General features: G+C 44.1%; 1 protein-coding gene across 8 annotated transcripts in view; it reads left to right on the top strand.

Annotated features, from left to right (window-relative positions):
- Window positions 1–20,311, top strand: part of FAM13A (family with sequence similarity 13 member A) — a 141,653-nt gene that overhangs the window by 52,416 nt on the left and 68,926 nt on the right. For all 8 annotated transcript variants that reach the window (XM_071807816.1, XM_065837401.2, XM_071807817.1 and 5 more), the window contains one exon: window positions 13,723–13,895. In XM_071807816.1, the coding sequence (XP_071663917.1) occupies window positions 13,723–13,895 (173 nt within the window). The remainder of the gene's footprint in view (window positions 1–13,722; window positions 13,896–20,311) is intronic.

The raw sequence follows: 20,311 nt of genomic DNA, 5'->3' as shown, positions 1-20,311 counted from the left end.
CACCCCTCCCTGCCTGATTTGCCTCCCCAGGTGCCCCTCCGTAATAGGTTTGAGGCCCTGGATCTTGAAGAAGAGGTAGGTGAGGAGGTGGTGCCAAACCTGCCTACAAGATCACATAGGAAGAGGCGGTTGACTACACAACTTAAGACTGCCTCTGATAACAAAGAAAGAAGGGTGATTGTAATAGGAAATCCCCTTCTGGAAGGAACAGAGGGCCCAATATGCAGGGTTGACCCTCATCTTAGGGAAGTCTGTAGTCTACCTGGAGCCCGGATCAAGGATATTGCTAGAGAGCTCCCCAGACTGGTGCACCCGACAGACTACTGCCCACTGCTGATCTTCCAGACAGATGGAGAGGAAGCTGCTTCCCGTAGTCTGAGGGGAATGAAGAACGATTTCAAGGTCTTGGGAAGGATGGTGAAAGACTCAGGGGCTCAACTGATCTTCTCTTCACTCCTTCCCTCTTCAAATGACGATGTGGGGTGGAATGGGAAAATTCAATCTCTAAATGGTTGGCTCCAAGACTGGTGCTACAGGCAGGGCTTTGGTTTTTTTGATAATGGCTGGTTTTATAAGACTCCAATCCAGACAGTGTTACATGGGAAAGGCTTATCTCGCAGGGGCAGAAGGGTGCTGGGGCAGGAATTAGCTGGGCTCATTTGGAGAGCTTTAAACTAGGCTCGAAGGGGGATGGGGTTGTAGCTGGGCTTGCCCCAGTGGGGCAGCATTCTAAAACGGATGAGGACCGGGTGGCCTCCTGTGCCCCTAGGGAGAAATTGGTGTGCTCTGCTCGCTCCCTGAAATGCCTGTACACCAATGCGCGCAGCATGGGGAATAAGCAGGAGGAGTTAGAATCCTATGTTCAGTCGGGAGATTATGATCTGGTGGCAATTACAGAAACATGGTGGGACAGTTCACATGACTGGAATGTGGTCATGGATAGCTATGCCCTTTTCAGGAAAGACAGGCCAGCCAGGCGTGGTGGTGGAGTTGCTCTCTATGTGAGAGAGCAACTGCAATGTACTAAATTCTGCCCAGGAGCGGATGAGGAACGAGTTGAGAGCGTATGGGTCAGGATCAAGAGACAGGCTGGCAGGGGTGATACTGTTGTAGGTGTCTATTATAGGCCACCAGATCAGGTTGAGGAAGTTGATGAGGCCTTCTATGTGCAGCTGAGAGTGGCCTCACAGTCACAGGCCCTGGTTGTTGTGGGTGATTTTAACTTCCTTGATGTTTACTGGAAGGACCATTCAGCCAGCCAGCCACAGTCCAGGAGGTTCCTCCAGTGCATTGATGATAACTTCCTCATGCAGATGGTGGAGGAGCCGACTAGGAGAGGTACACTGCTGGCTCTCATCCTCACTAACAAAGAGGGTCTGGTCGAAGCAGTAAAGGTTGAGGGCTGTCTGGGTTGCAGTGACCACGAGATGGTGGAGTTCAGCATCTCGTGTTGCAGGAACAGAATACCAAGTAGAATTGCAACCCTGGGCTTTAACAGGGCTAACTTCGGCCTTTTCAAGCAATTGCTGAGGGAAATCCCACGGGCAAGACTGCTTGAAGGAAAAGGGGCCCAAGAGAGCTGGATCGCATTCAGAGATTGCTTCTTCCATGCTCAGGATCAGATCATCCCCACACGTACGAAGTCAAGGAAGGGAGCCAGGAGGCCTGTGTGGTTGAATACGGATCTGCTGGGTATGCTCAAGCAGAAGAGGCGAGTTTACAGGTCATGGAAGCAGGGGCTGGCCACTTGGGAGGAATATAAGGCTGCTGTTAGAGGATGTAGGAAGGCAGCTAGCCAAGACCTCCTTAGAATTACACCTGGTGAGAGAGGTCAAGGACAGCAAAAAGAACTTTTTCAAATACATAGCAGATAAAACTAATACCAGAGGCAATGCAGGCCCACTGATGAATGAGGTGGGTGCCCTGGTGGTGGAAGACACAGAGAAGGCAGAATTGCTGAATGCCTTCTTTGTCTCTGTCTACTCTGCTGGAGGCTGTCCTGGGGAGCCCTGTACCCCTGAGACCCCGGATGAAGCCAGGTCAATGGAGGAGTTTGCTTTAGTCGATGAGGACTGGGTTAGGGAAAAATTAAATAGTCTGGACATCCATAAATCCATGGGTCCAGATGGGATGCATCCGCGGGTACTGAGGGAGCTGGCTGAAGTCATTGCTGGACCGCTCTCCATCATTTTTGCCAAGTCTTGGGAAACGGGAGAGGTGCCTGAGGATTGGAGGAAAGCAAATGTCACTCCAGGCTTCAAAAAGGGCAAGAAGGAGGACCCGGGTAATTATAGACTGCTCAGCCTCACCTCTGTCCCTGGGAAAGTAATGGAACAGCTTATCCTTGGTGTCATCTCAAGGCATATCAGGGATAAGAGGGTCATTAGGGGCAGTCAGCATGGCTTTACCAAGGGTAGGTCATGCTTGACCAACCTCATAGCCTTTTATGAGAATGTAACAAGGTGGATGGATGATGGCAGGGCGGTGGATGTGGTCTACCTTGACTTCCGTAAAGCCTTTGACACAGTCTCTCACAGCATCCTCACAGCTAAATTGAGGAGGTGTGGTCTAGACAATAGAGTAGTGAGGTGGGTTGCAAACTGGCTTAAAGAGAGAAGCCAGAGAGTGGTGGTCAATGGTGCGGAGTCCAGTTGGAGGCCAGTATCTAGTGGAGTGCCTCAGGGGTCAGTACTGGGGCCAATATTATTCAATATATTCATTAACGATTTGGACCAGGGAATTGAGTGTACTATCAGCAAGTTTGCTGATGACACTAAGCTGGGAGGAGTGGCTGACACGCCAGAAGACTGTGCTGCCATCCAGCAGGACCTGGACAGGCTGGAGAGTTGGGTGGGGAAAAATTTAATGAAATTTAACAAGGGAAAGTGTAGAGTCCTGCATCTGGGCAGGAACAACCCCAGGTTCCAGTATAGGTTGGGAAATTACATATTAGAGAGCAGTGTAGGGGAAAGGGACCTGGGGGTCCTGATGGACAACAGGATGACCATGAGCCAGCACTGTGCCCTTGTGGCCAAGAAGGCCAATGGCATCCTCGGGTGTATTACAAGGGAGGTGGTCAGTAGATCGAGAGAGGTCCTCCTTCCTTTCTACTCCGCCCTGGTGAGACCCCATCTGGAATATTGTGTCCAGTTCTGGGCCCCTCAGTTCAAGGAGGACAGAGAACTGCTGGAGAGGGTCCAGCATAGGGCAACAAAGATGCTTGAGGGAGTGAAGCACCTCCCTTATGAAGAAAGGCTGAGGGAGCTGGGTCTCTTTAGTTTGGAGAAGAGGAGACTGAGGGGTGACCTTATTAATGTTTATAAATATATAAAGGGTGAGTGCCATGAGAATGGAGCCAGGCTCTTCTCAGTGGCAAACAATGATAGGACAAGGAGTAATGGGATCAAGCTGGAACACAAGAGGTTCCACTTAAATTTAAGAAAAAACTTCTTCTCAGTGAGGGTGACAGAGCACTGGAACAGGCTGCCCAGGGAGGTTGTGGAGTCTCCTACTCTGGAGACATTCAAAGCCCGCCTGGACACATTCCTGTGCGACCTCACCTAGGCGTTCCTGCTCCAGCAGGGGGATTGGACTAGATGATCTTTTGAGGTCCCTTCCAATCCCAAACATACTGTGATACTGTGACCTCTGTAGCTCTTCTCTTGCTCTACTGTTATGGAAAAAAATGCCAGCGTAGTTCAGGTATGTTTAGATTATGTTGTTCCTGTCTGATATCTTTGCCTCAACTAGCGTAGTACACATAGCATTCAAACCGTGACTTTGGCACTTGCTTACACACACACAGAAATCCTGTGTCATGGCCAGTAACATAATGAATCAGACCCTCTTTGGAACATAGGAATAGAAAGTGAAAGAACAATGTAAGAAATGTGAGGGGAATATAACTGAAAAATCTCACTGTGGAATTATCCTTGCCTTTGAAAGCCCTTTGGGCTTGGAAGATATGTGATCCTCACAGCTACTGAAGGTTCATCCTATCCAGATTTATCCCAGAAGTCTCTGACTGCAATGAAATGGTGGTGAAGCTGGTGGTTGTGCGAGAGCTGACTGCACTGTGAAGCTTTGGAGAACAATGCAAGTACAGCATAAATACTTGGTCTGTTCACTGAATGACTTGAAGGGCTTTGCTGTCTCAGCAGGAATTTCCACCTGATTCTCTGGGACAATTTAGGATGACCTATATCCTCCAGCAAAAGTCTGCATCTCCAAGCAAGGCCTGATGCAATTCACTGTCGTTGTCATTACTGTTAAATAACCCTGGTAAAGAGCTTACAGCTCCATGTACGTGTGATTAGAAATCCCATTGAAATAGTTGGTGTTTTAAGTGGAGTGAACGTAATACATTTGTTTCAAGAGGTATCAGTGGCCAAATACCAAGCCTGAGCAACTTCAGCAGGTGGCTCATTCCCTGGTTATTTGACTGGACTGAACTGATTGAATCAGGCTGGTTAGCTGTCAGGTAAGAGGGTACATCTGGCTAATGGTCTCCATTTCTTGGTTGTTCATGAAGCAGAGGTGATGCTGATGAGTGGATAGATTGACATGTAAGGCTTGTGCTGATAGCCAGCCAAATTGAGATTAGAGTGAGAAAGAACACGACATTCTCAATTTCCGTGCATTGTTCAGCCATGGCTAGGTTTTTGCAAAGAAAGGTCCCTTTTTCTATTCTGTAGAATATTGGTATTGATTTACACAACTTGTCAGCCTAGGGCTCTTTTCAGCTTTCAGGACCTTTTTGTTTTGGTGGACAACTCTGAGAGTACCATTTGTTTATTAAGGAAGTTTTTGAGTGAGATTTCTCATCTGGAACAGTACTACGCAGTTTTAAATAAAAGAACACACTGTATGTGTGTTAAATACCTCCTGGGTTTTTATTATAACCTTATGGAAAGGTCTTATCACCCTTTCAATTATGACATTTAAATATAAGCTCACAACTAGCTTCTTCCAGAAGTTCTGCAGTTAGACTTCATAATTAATTACCCAAATGGGTATGAATTGCCCTAATTATTTACATGTTCACACATATCGTGGAATATGGAAGATCTTTTTCCTCCTTGAGAAGATGAGTGAGGTACTTGGAAAAGCAATATGACCTGTGCTGGGGATCTGTGTCTTTACTCCATGTTGATGCATATGCACAGAGCTTTCCAGACTCATCTTTGTGTGGGGCAGTCCTTCTTCTTCAATAACGAAGAAAAAGTCATGATACCACATCAGATCCATAGAATATATGGCATATTTACTTTTGATCTTTGAACCAGGAACTTCTGACAACTCACAGGAACATGAAACATCCCTATGATGCAGCCAGTGAGTTATGAAGAGCCTTTGTGGTGGTATGTGTGGTATGATGCCACCTTGACTGGTCAGCTTGTGCCTCTAGGGGAAAAGTTTTCTTGCACTTTCTTCAGCACCCATCATGACATATGTTTATACTGGTCATAAAACTGTCAAGTCTCTGTTAAAACTGCAAATGCAGCTCCTTGCACCTGAACTTTCTGAGACGGCAAAGATGCAAAGCCAAATGCAGGATGTATGGCGTAATAATTCCTCCTAGTTGTCTGCTCCTTGGTGTTTCGATTATCCTTTATTGGGATGGTCCCTTTGATCCTCAGTAGCATCTGATACTATTTTACTTGTATTTAGCTGAGAATGAAGATGTATTTTAAATTACAGAGTAGCAGACTTTGGCATAGCCCATGCTTTCAGCAGCCACAGCCTGTAACTACAATATAACAGCCCACAGCATACCTGGTTCAGACTAAATCTGATCTTTTTCAATGCAGGTTGAGGTTACATTTCACTAGATAAAAAAAACTTTCAGGAGACAAGTATCAAATTATATGCTCTTCAATCAAAACATCTCTATTCTTTGGGGTTGTCCTTGAATTTACTGATGTCATCTTCCAAAGTGAAGATTTGTATGTATTTACAAAGATTTATAGATTTCTCTTTGGAAGACCATATCTGTTAGATTTCGTCTGGAACAAAATGCTCCTTTGATGTGTGCCGCACCACATTAGGCAGCTCAGTATGAAGCAATTAATGTGTTTAGTTCATTTGTTGGATAGATGAGAATGTCAGAGGGGAGATTACAAAACACAGAGTAGTAGAGGTTGAAGAGACCTATGAGGGTCATGTTGTTCAACCTCCCTGCTCAAGCAGGATCACTTAAAGCGAGTTGCACAGACAATAGCCAGGCAGCTTTTGAATATCTTCATTTATGGATACTCCAAAACCTCCCTGGGCAGCTTGTGTCAGTGCTCAGCCACCTTCAGAGGGGAAAAAGTGTTTCTTGACGTTCAGAGGGAACTTCCTGTGTTTCAGTTTGTGCCTATTGCCTCTTGTCTTGCCAGCAGGCACCGCTGAAAAGAGCCTGGCTCCATCCTTTTTGCACCCTCCCTTCAGGTATTTGTACACATTGATAAGATCCCTCCTGAGCTTTCTTTTCCCAGGCTGTACAGTCCCAGCTCTTGCAGCCTTTCGTGAGAGATGTTCCAGTCCCTTCATCATCTTCATCGTCCTTCCTTGGACCCTCTCCAGTATGTCTGTGTCTCTCTTGTACAACACTGGGGAGCCCAGAACTGGTCCCAGCACTTCAGGTGTGGCCTCCCCAATGCTGAGTAGAGGAGGTCACCTCCCTCAGCCTGCTGGCAACACTCTTCGTAATGCAGCACAGGACACCATTGGCCTTCTTTGTGGCAAGGACACGTTGGCTCGTGGTCAACTTGGTGCCCACCGAGACTCCCAGGTCCTTCTCTGCCAAGCTGCTTTCCAGGTATGTGTTGCCCAGCATCTACCAGCTGTTCCTCCCCAGATGCAGGGGTTTGCACTTCCCCTTGTTGAATCGCATGAGGTTCTTGTCAGCCCATTTCTCCAGCCTGTTGAGGTCCCTTTCAATGGCAGCATGACCCTGTGGCATGTCAGTTGCTCCTCCCAGTTGTGTGTCATCGGCAAACTTGCTGATGAACTTGATTTGCAAACTCTGCCCCATCATCCAATTCATTAAGGCTTTTGAGCGGTGGCGGAACACGCAGGTCGACTCAATATAAGTGATAAAGCATAGTTCAGTTTATTAGCCCGAATAGCATATACTTATACAGTTCACGATAATTATGCATACCTGTCCTCTGGACTTGCTGTTCTCACCAGGGTTGGGTAATAGTACAGGAGGCCACCTGCTCAGCATTTTTCCTCCCTCCACCCCGGACTGCTGAACAATCGGGGGTGCTGAAAGCACAGCAGGGGATGGAGTAGGGAGGGTATCAAAGACACAAACCGGGTAAACTTCACAGCGACTTTCAGGATTCTTATCAGGCCGCAACGCTACAAAAACTGCAGCAGCAGCAGACCGTTCAGCCTTAAAATCTTTTATAAGCTTCCATGTAGTTACTAATGATTTAGCTTCTTTATCATCTCCATTGCTGACCTTATTCCATAATTTCTACCCTTTATCATCCCAAAGTTAACGTTTAAAAGCCTTCTCGGTTTCTCACAAATTAACAGTCTACGAATATTACTTTCTTCCCATTCAAGTCCCCCCACAGAGAGAATACACAGGAGGAGCCCAACCACGGCCTGTTCTTCAGAAAACACGATTCACTCCGTAACTTCATTCTTCCTAACGTAACTAACCCCGATAGCTGCTTGATACAATCTACACCCCACTTTTCTAAAAAGCGCTGAAATAAATTTAGGGCTACCTCAAAATCCATGTCGCCAGCCGGCACTTCAACCTTTCCCGTTATCCGTGTTATCTTTGTAATCCTTGTAATCCTTATTATCTTTGTTAACCTTGTGGCAGCCTTTCCAATAACCCTCGCAGATGGCAGACCCCTTTTGGACGGTCCAGGCTTTTGGAACGACACGCCGCGTCGAACAGCATTTGGTCGATCTTAGCCCCCCGGTTCACTGCTAACCAGTGCTTCTCTGCATCCGCCGCTCCGAGTGGAAACTTCAGCTCCCCATTCAGGCGCCACTTTTGAGCAGTGGAGGAACACGCAGGTCAACTCAATATAAGTGATAAAGCATAGTTCGATTTATCAGCCTGAATAGCATATACTTATACAGTTCACGATAATTATGCATACCTGTCACCTACTAATTGGCTTAAGCTCTAACAGTCACATTTGCATGGTGCTCCTGCTTGCAGCTGCTAGCTATGCTTATTCTACATTCTTGTGCTCTTGAAAACTGTTTGTGAAACTCTGCCAAGGTCTCGGTGACCTTGCTGATTTCACTGAAACAGTCGGCGGTTCCCACTGCAGCCTAGTCTTGCTACTTATGCTAAGGCCTTCAGAATAGGCTATGCTCGTACAACTGCTCCGCAGACCTACATCCCCCATTTCCAAGCCATTCTCCAACATAGGCTGATTACTTGCCTTCAACTAGACTTTGTAACAGTGATCAAAGAGATAAGCAGTGCAGTCAGGTTAACATTTGCTTGATGATATGGTGTTAAATATGAAGGAAAAAAAAAACTAAATCCATCATAAACCAAATGTGAAGGGCTGTGAGCTAGAATACAAAGTGTGGGACTGTTTCCAAAAGTCTTCTGGAGAGAAGCAAAGCATCCACTGTACAAGATGGTATTTCAATGAATTGGCAGTGGCTTTCTTTTATATTTGTTAATATTTTTAAGAACACAATGAGCTGAAAACAACTGTCTTGTATTTAAGGGTTATTCTTACCTGGAGAATAGGGGGTTCTTCCATTCACGACCTTTATAAGTTTCACTTGAATCTTTCTTTATCATTGGTTGATTGCCTGCTCTGGAGACAAAATATAAACAAAGATGTGCTGCACAGGTAACTACAAACCTCCTACAATACTGGGTATGGAGTGTGACGAGATCCAGCCTATAGAAAGGTGTTACAACATGAAACAGGTTTCCATAGGGGCTTTTTTTGTTTGTTTCCTTTGAAACTAATGCTTGAACTTCTTACAGATTTCTTGTGTGCCTTTGTTAACAGCCCTCCTGGGAGTTTCGCTGGCTATCCTCCACATCCCCCTAGGAGTAAGGTTGCACCTTAGGCTGATAACAAAAGGGGGTGCATTGGAGAAAATTAGAGTATCCTTTATAAAGTGTTCTGGTTTGGTTTGGTTTCTCTTTTCTATCATTTAACAATTAAATACACTTGTCTTTGAGTATCATCTTGATAATTAATAACTTAGAGCATTGCTGTTTTGCCAGGTATTGTTCTCACTTGTAAGGTCCTGTTCTCTCAAACTTCATTGTGTGAAACATATGTGTGTGAACAAAGAAATATGCCCCAAAAATTTCTCTTGAGAGCTCCACTAGCCAAAAAACATTTAAAATGCTTCTGTCCATAGTTCTTTAGTCTGCTTTACAAGGAATTCAACTTACAGAAGTCTTTGTCTGCCCTTACGCATGTCTTCATCTCAGTGGCACTCCAGGTAAGTGCTGCTGTTGCTGAAGTTGTTCAGGTGGCTTTTTCACAAGGTCACTAAAAACTGTAGAATTAGATAGTGAACACTGTTCCTTCCTGTTGTTAATAAGAATTAAAGACATTAGTTAAATGGAAAAGTTTATTGAACTTTTAATATGAATGAGTTAAGGGATACTATTTTCTACATGTGTTTTTATACTGATGCAACTGAAAGCAGTTTTGCACAGAAAAAAATATGATTGTAAGTTTAATTCAGATATAATTTACCATTACTTTTAGGGAATATTGTGAAAGAAGTACCTACAATGCTGTGATATGGTATCCCAAAGCTATAAAAATACTAGCTTACAGATCATCTTGAACAGAGGATAGAGCGCCCTGATTCCTTCCACTTCATAATGATTAAATGTGTCCTAAAAGTGCAGTGGTAATCCTGAATTTGAATCTGATCTTTCAAACAGAGTTTTCCTGCATTGCTTGTATGTGACTGGCAAGTCTTGTGTTGAAAGTGCCTGCATCCGAGTGATCTATTACTGCCAGAAAAACAGAAGAACCGAACACTGTACCAAAACTTTTTTTTTTCCTTTTAGAGCATCACAATAATAAATAGGTTTTCCTCAGTATAAGGACCTTCTGTAAATCAGTGTGAAATTCATTAACAATTTGCACAGAGGGAATCTGATACATGCTGTTCAGATGTTGCCCGTTACCTAGTGCTTCTTGTTGAGTAAGGCAGGTTCTACAAATGCAGTACCTGGTAGCAAAATTATTTAGCTTTGTTGGTTGTGTTCTTAAAATTAGGATGCACACAGTACGGTGGGGTGCAGAGGCTGGCTTCCTGCTTCTTCCCAGGCTTTGATCACTGCTGTCATATGTGGCACATCATAGAGGTTGCCCATTTTGCTTACAGCCATATGTACTAATAGGACAGTGTAGGAACTGGTTTAGTTTAGGAGTTTGTGCATATGTAAGGTCACCATTTCTTGTTACTCTGGTGGAGAGTTTTTTTGGTGTGCATGGTGTCAGCTCTAGTAGGTGATGGTGAAGTAGCATCAGGCGGCCACAGTGAGAGAGGTTCTTGTGCAGGCACAACAGACAACGCTCACCTCCAGCTACTAAAAGCTAGATGAGTGACTGCAAGATCTCAGTGCAGAAGAAAGGCTTAACAACCATTCCAGCAGAATACAGTGAGTTGGTGCCTTCAGATCCCAGACCCTGACACCTCCCGTCGTGTTTCACTCCTGTAACAACACCGATTTGTGGCCCCCTGCTTCCCCTTCTCCCCACAGATGTGGTCCTCCCCTTTTAAATCACAGCACCGCTGTCATTTTGTGACGGCTGAGAGCTGCAGCCTGACACCCTGGTGCTGTACGTCCCGTTCCCATGGTGTCAACAATCAGTGACCGCTGCAGGTGACGGGCTGACAGGGTGTTGCTGGAATCCAGTGCTGGTCCGAAGGCGGGACCCCAACTCCACGTAATATCCCATCAACATCAGCAAAGGCAGCATCTCACCAGGAGCGTGCGGTCTGGGAAGCTCTCTCAGTATATCTGTCTGGTTTTCCTTTGCCTCTGATATATGTGATATTATACTTTTCAGTTTATTTTCTTCACACCTCAGTAAGAAGCAGCTTTCTCTCCCATGAAACTTTTCAACACACACAAAGCATTTGAAAACAACTGTGAGCGAAACAAAGCATTCCAAAACAGAGGTGAACCCAAGAATTTTACAAAAAATCGTGGGGTATGCCAGGGATGAAAAGGGTTTAGGAGTGATCCAGGAAGTCTGACTTACTATCAAGCCAGTTTGTAGAAACTATAGCAGGAAGCAGAATTAATAAACAAATGGATAATGTCTTGTGATTAGATGGAAAGACTTTTTGTGGATTAATACTTAGAAAGCAATAAAAATATATGGTCAGTTTATCAGTGGAGAGAGTGAAGTCCCTCAAAGATCTTTGTTAGAATCTGTGCTGTTCAACCTCTTCAATAATAACCCAGACAGAGACTGAATGTGCTGATAATAAAAAATTATTCAAGGTAGGAAAACCTATAAGCTGGCTACAGGGACTTAGAGAAGGCTCCTAATTATTAATGTATTAGGTGAAAAAATGATTAGTTGAATTTCTGTCACGATGTGCTAACTACTGTCCACAAAAACCTACAAATTATGTAAATGTGTGTACTGATGAGCTCCAAATTAGCTATTGTTTTCAGAAAAGAGATCCTGATACTACAGAAACTTCACAAAGCTGTCAGCTCAGTAAGCAACTGTGAAAGCAAATAAAAAGTTGGATTTTGATAGAAAACCACGACTAAATCTAGTTAGTACAAGCTGAAAAGGTGTAGAGAAAAGGAGCAACATGGATCAAACACATCAGAGTGACTTCTGTAAAATAAGAGACTATCTAAACTGGGATTTTTCTGTCTGATCAGAGACTACTGCTGGAGTAGTCAAGAGTGGTATGGGGAAGGTGGGTGAGGAACGGTTATTTGCAAATTCACAGAATCACAGGATCAACTGGGTTGTAAAAGACCTCAGAGATCATCAAGTCCAACCCTTGGTCCAACTCCAGTCCATTTACTAGATCATGGCACTAAGTGCCATGTCCAGTCTCAATTTAAAAACCTCCAGGGATGGTGAGTCCACCACCTCCCTGAGCAGGCCATTCCAATGCCTGACCACTCTCTCTGGAAAGAATTTCTTTCTAATATCCAGCCTAAATTTCCCCTGGCAGAGTTTAAGCCCATGCCCCCTTGTCCTATTGCTAACTGCCTGGGAGAAGAGACCAATCCCCACCTGCCTATAACTTCCCTTCAGGTAGTTATAGAGAGTGATGAGCTCACCTCTCAGCCGCCTCTTCTCCAGACTAAACAACCCCAGCTCCCTCAGCCTCTCCCCATAGGTCTTGTGTTCAAATCCCTTCACCAGTCTTGTTGCTCTTCTCTAGACCCACTCCAGCACTTCAATATCTTTCCTGAACTGAGGGGCCCAGAACTGAACACAATACTCAGGTGTGGCCTCACCAATGCAGAGTACAGGGGAAGGATCACTTCCCTTGTCCTGCTGACCATGCTATTTTTGAAACAGGACAGGATACCATTGGCCTTGTTGGCCACCTGGGCACACTGTTGGCTCATGTTGAGCTTCCTGTCAATTAGTACCCGCAGGTCCCTTTCTGCCTGACTGCTCTCCAGCCACTCTGTGCCCAGCTTGTAGCACTGCAGGAGGTTGTTGTGGCCAAAGTACAGGACGCGACACTTGGCCGTGTTGAACTTCATCCCATTGGAATCAGCCCATTTTTCCAGTTTATCCAGATCCCTCTGCAGAATTCTCATAATTCAAAAGGGGAAATATTATTTGTCACCATAGATAAAAAAGAAGTACTTTTTTTTCCCGATTTTAATCAATATGTAACAATGTTGTGAAACTCCTAGCTGTAGAATCTTGCAAAGACTAAAGATAGGAAGTGAACACAAGAGCAAACTGAACGTAATCACAAATATTTGCTGTTAAACACAGTGAAGCAAGTGCAACCTCAGAGTCAAAAGAAGCTCTAAACCATAGACTGCCAGAAGCTGAGGCAGTGCATTCGTTAGAGGCAGACCTCTGAACTCGCTCTCCTTTTCCCCTAAGCATCTGCTGTTTGCCACTGATACGGGACACCCATCTGACACAGCACCGCCTCTTCTTACTTTCTGTGCACTTCTGCTGAAGGGGCAGAGCAAGAACCCTGGCCATTCTGTAGATGGTTTCAGTGATGCTTGGAAGCATTGTCTTGGATTTCAGGAGCCCAGCTTCCAGCTCTGTGTCCTGGCTGCCTCGGCAAAGAATGCCAAACCAGAGCGTTCACGGCCTGAGAAATTTCCTTCCAGGGCATGTGTTGACATTAATTGCTGTTTAAAAGAAAGAGCAAGGAGGTTAAGAAGAGGTGTATCATTGCTTTTACCATCTGTTTCTCCAGTTGTGTCAAGAAGCAAATTCAACAGGAAGTTTTTCAGTCTGTCTTCTGTGATACAGAAAATAACTTTCTGTTTATTTTACTTACGTTCCTTTTTAATTTTACTCATGGCCCTGTTCTTTCAATAGACACACCTCTATTTTTCTTTAAATAGTCTTTATCAAGCAGAATGTTTGATTTACATGTATTTTATATTATTGTTTTACACTTTGTCGTATACTTTGCTGCTTGTACACTGATAAGGAATGTCTTTCTGTTATAGATTATCTGAAAACTCTGCCCTTTCTTCCTTTCACATTTCATTTTTCTCTCTCTTTGCTTCTGTAGGTGACAAAGTCCACGATGGAAGGATCCAGCCAAACGTGCCTAGTGCCACAACCAGGCCTATCAGATGGAATACCTCAGGTCAGCCTCCGATTAACAGATGGTGGTTCATGTTGGAAGGAGATGGATATAACAGATGAAATCTCCTTCATTAACAGTGATGCATTTTTCTCCAGGTTAGTGCTCCTTTATTGTCTTTATATTTGTTTCTTGGTTTGTTTCGTACCTCCAGCACTGAGCACTTTGAACACATTTTTTTTTTCCATCAGTGCTTACAAAGTCAGCATGCTGGGGTGTAAGGCAGATTAATGTGCATAACCCTGTTGAAGCCTCACATTCCAACAGGTTCCTTACAAAGCCAGCTATGTGCTTTAGTTTGCCTTTCAAATATACGTTTTCAGGCATATGAAGGTGGCCTTGCTTGGTGAAAGAGTGCAGAGGGACAGAACCAATCTAAGATCAGGCACTAGAAATGACACTAAGCACAAGATGCAACCAAAATGTAGATACCTCCTCTGAGTAATTAAGCATATTTGATCTGCTCAGTTTAAATCTTAACAGATGGCTGACTTTATTCCCATTCTCAATCCAAAAAGGAAGGGCCTTTTGAAATCTTATCTTTCTCACAGGAATGATGATAGTACTCGTGTTGTTCAGACAAAACAAAGAATAAAATCATATCTATAAGAGTATCTATCTGGATTTATCTATAAGAATCTGTGTGTCTAGAGCATCTGTAAGAGTATCTATCTAAAAGAGCATCTCGAGTTTTGATTGCTGGCACTTTGTCAATGAGGTGAAAAGGTAATGGTCAGTTTGTTTTCTTGTTAAGTCCTTTCCTGGACATCAGACTGAACCAGTATCTTTTCGCTGAGTCTGTCGTTCCCTTTCTTCTCATGTCTAGTGCAGAAAATGAAGGACTCAGGTTACTGTGGGAAAATGCTGTATGCTACTGAAATATGGGGTTGGCTAATGTGGGAAATAGTGCTATTTACACGTCATGAAGCACAACACCACAGGATCTCTGCATTCCAATGCAGAACACAAAGCAGAGGCAGTGCTGCCAGACACATAACCGAGTGACTTCACCATGGAAGCAGGAGACCAGGAGATGGGTGCTATTCTCAGCGCTATTGCCGGCAGACAGACAGACAGCACTCAGTATATGAGACGAGTTAGCAAATTATGCACTAACACCAGATTTTGAATCATAATGAAGTGAAGCATCAGTGTCAAATCTGGTTTCTAGCTCTTGCAGGCACACATGCTCTTTAATTTCTAGCCATGTCAGTTGTGTGGTTTACTGTCCCAAAGCCTGCCTTCAAAACTCCTGCACTCAGAAGACATCAGGTTCATTTACACATCTTCGTTAATTCAGCTCATTTTGACTGAGTCGAGTTAGGAAACAACTATTGAAGCAGGTCAGCTGGCAAAGGTGAGAAGACAATATGGTTCTACCAGCTGGACAGGGCCAAGCAGTTGGGACTGGGTCAGAATTTAGGGCCTCTTGCATTGGTGTGCTGGAGCTTGGCACAGAGTGTGTCCCTGCCGCATACTCTGCTGCATGTTGCAAGGTGTAAAGGGAGATCAGGTGTTCGAGAGTTGAGACAAAGGACTGCCGAGTCTCGTGTCTGGGAATGTCACTGATGTACCCCAAAAAATTGTGATTCTTTTAGGAGAACATTCCCCAAAATTTGTAATTATTTGCTGTAGGAATTAATATTTTCCCATCCATGTGTAATTACTTAGAAGAGTATTGTGGAAATATGGGACAGTTGGACCACTACTGGCACAGGACATTAAGCACCAAATAAGAGGTATTTGTAATTAGGCAGATGCCTAATCTTCATACTCAGGCCTTGAGATGAAAGATGCCTTCTGCATCTCTGATTTTATCTGAGGAATTAATAAACTGTAGAAATGAATTTGCTTGTAATCGCATTTTGTTTAAGAATGCCCTAGTTTTGTGTCCTGTATGACACTTCTGTACATATTTACCTAATTGGATTGTGTATGTGTACTGCTGATAGCTTCCAGTGCTTTTTTGGCAGTGATCTACTGCTGCTGCTGAAGGAGGAGTAGGTAGTGCTTGCTGTTTTCTATGCAGTTTCCAGGTGGCAAGTTGCTGGGCAGGACAGGTTGGAGAGGAGGCCCTAGACCACCCCTAAGAGGAAGAGGGGAGAAAGGTCTCTAGCAGACCTAACATACTTGGGGTACAGCTGTTTGTGCATTAATGTAGTGCTCTCATATATCAGGAGTGGTTTTAAACATGCTTTTGACAGCCTTGTGTCACTCGTGTAGCCTAAGCTCACAGAGGGGTATTACCTTGTATTATCTCAGTGCAAGGCTACATTAGCAGTTTTCACCTTTTTCAGCAGAAGAATTCTGGGATCTGAGCTAGACTATAAAGTGCTGTGCAAACATGCTGCTATTCTTGTTAGGTGGGGTGTGTCACAAGGTACTAACAGTTCTTAAATAAATGTTATCATTAATTATGTGTAATTATCAGATATCAGTGAAATGACTGTATCTGCTCAGCTAGCATATGATCTTTGTTAGAAAAGAATAAAGGTTGTTCTTGGTAGTGATAATCATTTGCTGTTTCATGAAAACACCTGTTTTTTTTCCCTTTCCATGCTCAGGTAAAATTATATGGGTAGAGTAGAAGAGGATGAGGGGTTACACAGACCGGTAAATGTAGAACTCCACCTTTAGCATGCTCACAAGTGTTACAGTGAAGAAATAACCAGACATGCTGAGCCTGTTAAGGCCTCGCCTAGCAAGGACTGTAGTCTTTAATTTTTCAGTGTTTCATTTGACACTAGAACAGAGGTCTTCAGGGAGAAGGTGAGAGGCTTCTGGTTGGTTAGTAATTTTGGATCCTATTTAAAATACCTCTCAGTATGTGTCTTCATACAGTTGAGCTTAAAATGAAGATCTGCTTATTAATTAGCAGCTACGATTGTGACTATGTCTTCTAAAATAGCTTACTAGTTTTTTTAAATATTGAAAGACATGTTGTGCCTCATCGCAGGTATGATATTCCTCATCACAGGAATTTTTTGAAGGTGCTGCTGTCATTTGAAATACGTGAAGTATCAGTTGCAGTCAAAACATAATGCAGAGCATAAAATCTGTATCACCTTCTGTTCACAACTGTTATTTTAAGCAAACACTATTTGTAAAGTTGATATGTTCTTTTTTCTGACCAAAGAAGGTGGATTAACCATATGTACCTGTAATCCCCCCTAGCACATAATGTATGTGTTCTCTTGAAAATTGCCTCATTATGATAACTGCATGCCAAGGGCAAACTGCTGATTATGTAGTAGCAGAAAAACATACCTGTAATTAATGCAGTCTTCAGGTAAATCCCAAAACAGTGGAGAAAGAAAGGAAGGGGAAGAAGACACTGGTCCTCTGAAAGGATGAAAGTCTGCACGCAGTATGCAGCTTGTCGCATATTCCATGAGGCTTATATAATTTTTGCAAGAGCTCCTGTGCAGAGCTTCAGAGCAGGGCAGCCAAATTTCTGGACCCTGGGAGCCACATACATACTTTACCTGGTTGAGAGCCACAGAACACACTGCAGAGCTCAGGAGCCGGGGAAGGCAGCAGCTTTGGGACAAGGGTATAGGCAGGAGGGAATGGGGCCTCCTGGGGCCTTAGCAGACCCTCAGTGAGAGGGGGTGAGGGTGGACTGTGAACCTCGGAGTCCCTGTTTGGGTCCCTCTTTCTTTTTACTGTCTAGAAGGGAAAAGTCTGCTCAAAACTCTGGTTCAGAGGGGGCAGACATAACTGCAGTAGGAACTGGAGTGATTTTGGATGTGCCTAGAGGTGCTAAAACGTTAAGTGCTTCTAATAACAGATTCGGATGGATTTTGCTTCGGGAATAGGATATATTAAAATTTAAGTGGATAAAAAGGTAGGAGGGCCTCTTGGAAGCAATGATCTTAGCCTTTTGTGCTAAACTTTATATATGAGCAAAGAAAAGGGATAGCCTTCAGGCAGGAGGGAAAATGCTTCCCGCAGTCAGAATGTGAGGCAGGGGATTGTTATGGTGAGCAGAAATGTCCTTCCTGATGCTGGCTCAGAGGTTCATCCTATCTGCAGATTGTTTGTTGTCACCATCCTGGATCTTTTACCTGAGAAATAGGCTTTGGTGTATATGGCTGTTCTAGCACTTGCTGGAGCTGCATCTCTTTGCAGTCCTGGTGCTGTTTTTAAGGAGCATCCCTCAGCGGGAGGGGGCACCCTGTTCTTTGCAGTGCTGTTAGGCTCTGTGTGTGTTCCCTAGGTGGAAATACCAGTCAAAGGAGTGCAACTGGGTACCCTTTCTTGCTAGTAGTAATCGGGTGCTGGGGAATGGGTGCCTGCATGGCAGCCAAACTTTGTGAAAAACATTGTGCAGTTCCTGAGAGCCAAAGCTTAGAGCAACCACAGCAATCATTCAGTAAGCAAGCTGCCTTCTCCAGTACTTTCTAGCCATGTCTTTGTGTGCCAAAGATAATGAATTCCTGTTTGTGGCTGCAGTCACAGCTGCAATGAGATTTGTGAGCACAGATACCCCATGCTGGCTTTCTAACATGTGCATGTTCTCAAACAGAAGGTTTGTTTATATCAAGCTTTTGTTCACAAAGATCCTCATATCTGGCCTATGTCCTGCAAATAAAGGGATCACATGCTGTAGTAGCCTCCCTAAAGTAAGGGGTGGGTTAATATACCCTGCTGCACCCTCTTCTCAATGACACTGCATGTTCTCCCTGTTAATTGTTGAGCTATGAAAACACTTGTATTTGTACACTGAGAAGTTTGTGCTTGCTATAAACACTTTGCCTATTTGTTGGCTTTCCTTTTAGCAGCTGCAGTTTAAAACCAAGGCAAGCCAAAACTTACCATTATCCTCTGGCATGTGATAAGAACTTGGGTGCCTGTTGTTGCCAGAACAAATCAAGCAGAGGGGCTGGTGGTTGCTTAGCTGACTATTTTTGTTTAGGTTTGGGTTTTTTTGTTTTTGAAGTCTGTCTTGACAGTACATTCTGTCCCTATCCAAAGTAATCATTTGCCTTATCACTCAGGAGCCTTGCTGCCAGGTTTACATAAGGGATTGCAGCCAGGCGGCAGGCAGGGCTGCCCTCTGACAGCCCTGGCTGGATTCTTCCAGAAAACTGCTCAGGAAAGGAGCAAAGGTCTGGACACTGTGAGGTTGGTGGAGAAGTGGTGAGGGTGGCTGCCTGATGCATCACTCAGCAGCAGCCTCTGATGGGCCCTGCTCTGAGCCCTCAGAGGTGACTGTTTTATGGTAGGGTATTGTTGCTGTTTGTGACTTTCTACGTTGCATTGAGTTAGTTTTTCCAAGCTGACTCATTTAACTTTGGGAGTACATTTGTCTCCACCCTCCTATGCAATCAATTCCCTTCTTTCTTCCATTGTGAGATGCTGGGACTGGGAACTGCCTTACCTAATGAGTTGTTAAGAAAAGCGTGCAGTTTTCTAAAAGCACAGCCGCAAAGATGTGATAAATGTGTCTCTCCAAGGTAGGTGACTGTCAATGGTGAGTCAGGGTGTGGTCTCAGCTTTTCCAGGGTTCTTCTCCCCTGTTTATAGCCAAGATATGATGACAGTCACAGTAATATGTAATTATGTAGATTTTTTTTCCAGGCAAGTCACCTGGGTGGATTTCAGTTTACTTTTCCAAGCATTCGCCCTCTCTCTTCCACCCTCCACAGGTTACTCCTTTAGATTAGACTTTTTCCATTACACTATTCTAACCTTCCTATTTACCTCTAGCCATCTTATCTTTGCCTCTCTATGCAAGATTTATCTGATGACAAATTATACCTTGAGGGATGGAGAACATTTTGAATCTGATGCCCTGACCTGTGCCACAGCAGTGGTGGTTTGTCTCGGGAGCAACAAGGATCACAAATGAAACAAAGATCTGACAGCTGTTGGCTGTAGAAATCAGCACTTTAATGCCATAATGTGCATATGGAAATGAAAGTTGTTCTTTCAGTCCATGAGCCAAGTATATTAGCTTTTCGTGTTTCCTGGGACAGCATCCAGCAGCCTGAGAAACAAGCAAGGGACTACAGTAAGTTCACAGCAATTGAGTAACAAAGCTGAAAAAAACTGACTCTGTATCTCCAACATTGCCCTCTCAGCTAGGGTTCTTTATACTGTCTTCTTGTTCTTTTTTTGTATTTGCTTTTGCTGTGAGGAGAAAGTCCCTTCATCTCATGAGTCTGGTGGCTTCCTGGTACCAACTGGGTCAGACAGTAGTTTTTCCTGTAAGAAGTAAGGTACATACACCTATGACAGTTTTGAGGTCATTTTACAAACAAAAGGACTGGTGACCTCTTATGGGAGAACACACAGGAATTTAAATTAAGGAATTTAAACCAGCCTTGGAAATAGTTTTGCTTTTTTTATTTGTATTTACAGAAACCAAGACACCCATCACTAAACCTGTATTACTCGCAACTAGGGAAGAGTTAGAGCCTTTGCACTGTGACTTATTTTTACTACAGTAAGTGAGCGGTTCCCTCTCCAGTAGCTTCCTTAGCCTGTTCCCTGAAGCCCCTGGCGCATT

Source organism: Patagioenas fasciata, chromosome 4 (assembly GCF_037038585.1).
Source record: "Patagioenas fasciata isolate bPatFas1 chromosome 4, bPatFas1.hap1, whole genome shotgun sequence".
Lineage (NCBI taxonomy): Eukaryota > Metazoa > Chordata > Aves > Columbiformes > Columbidae > Patagioenas > Patagioenas fasciata.
The sequence above is the reverse complement of the archived record's forward strand: the minus strand, read 5'-3'. Positions and strand labels throughout refer to the sequence as shown.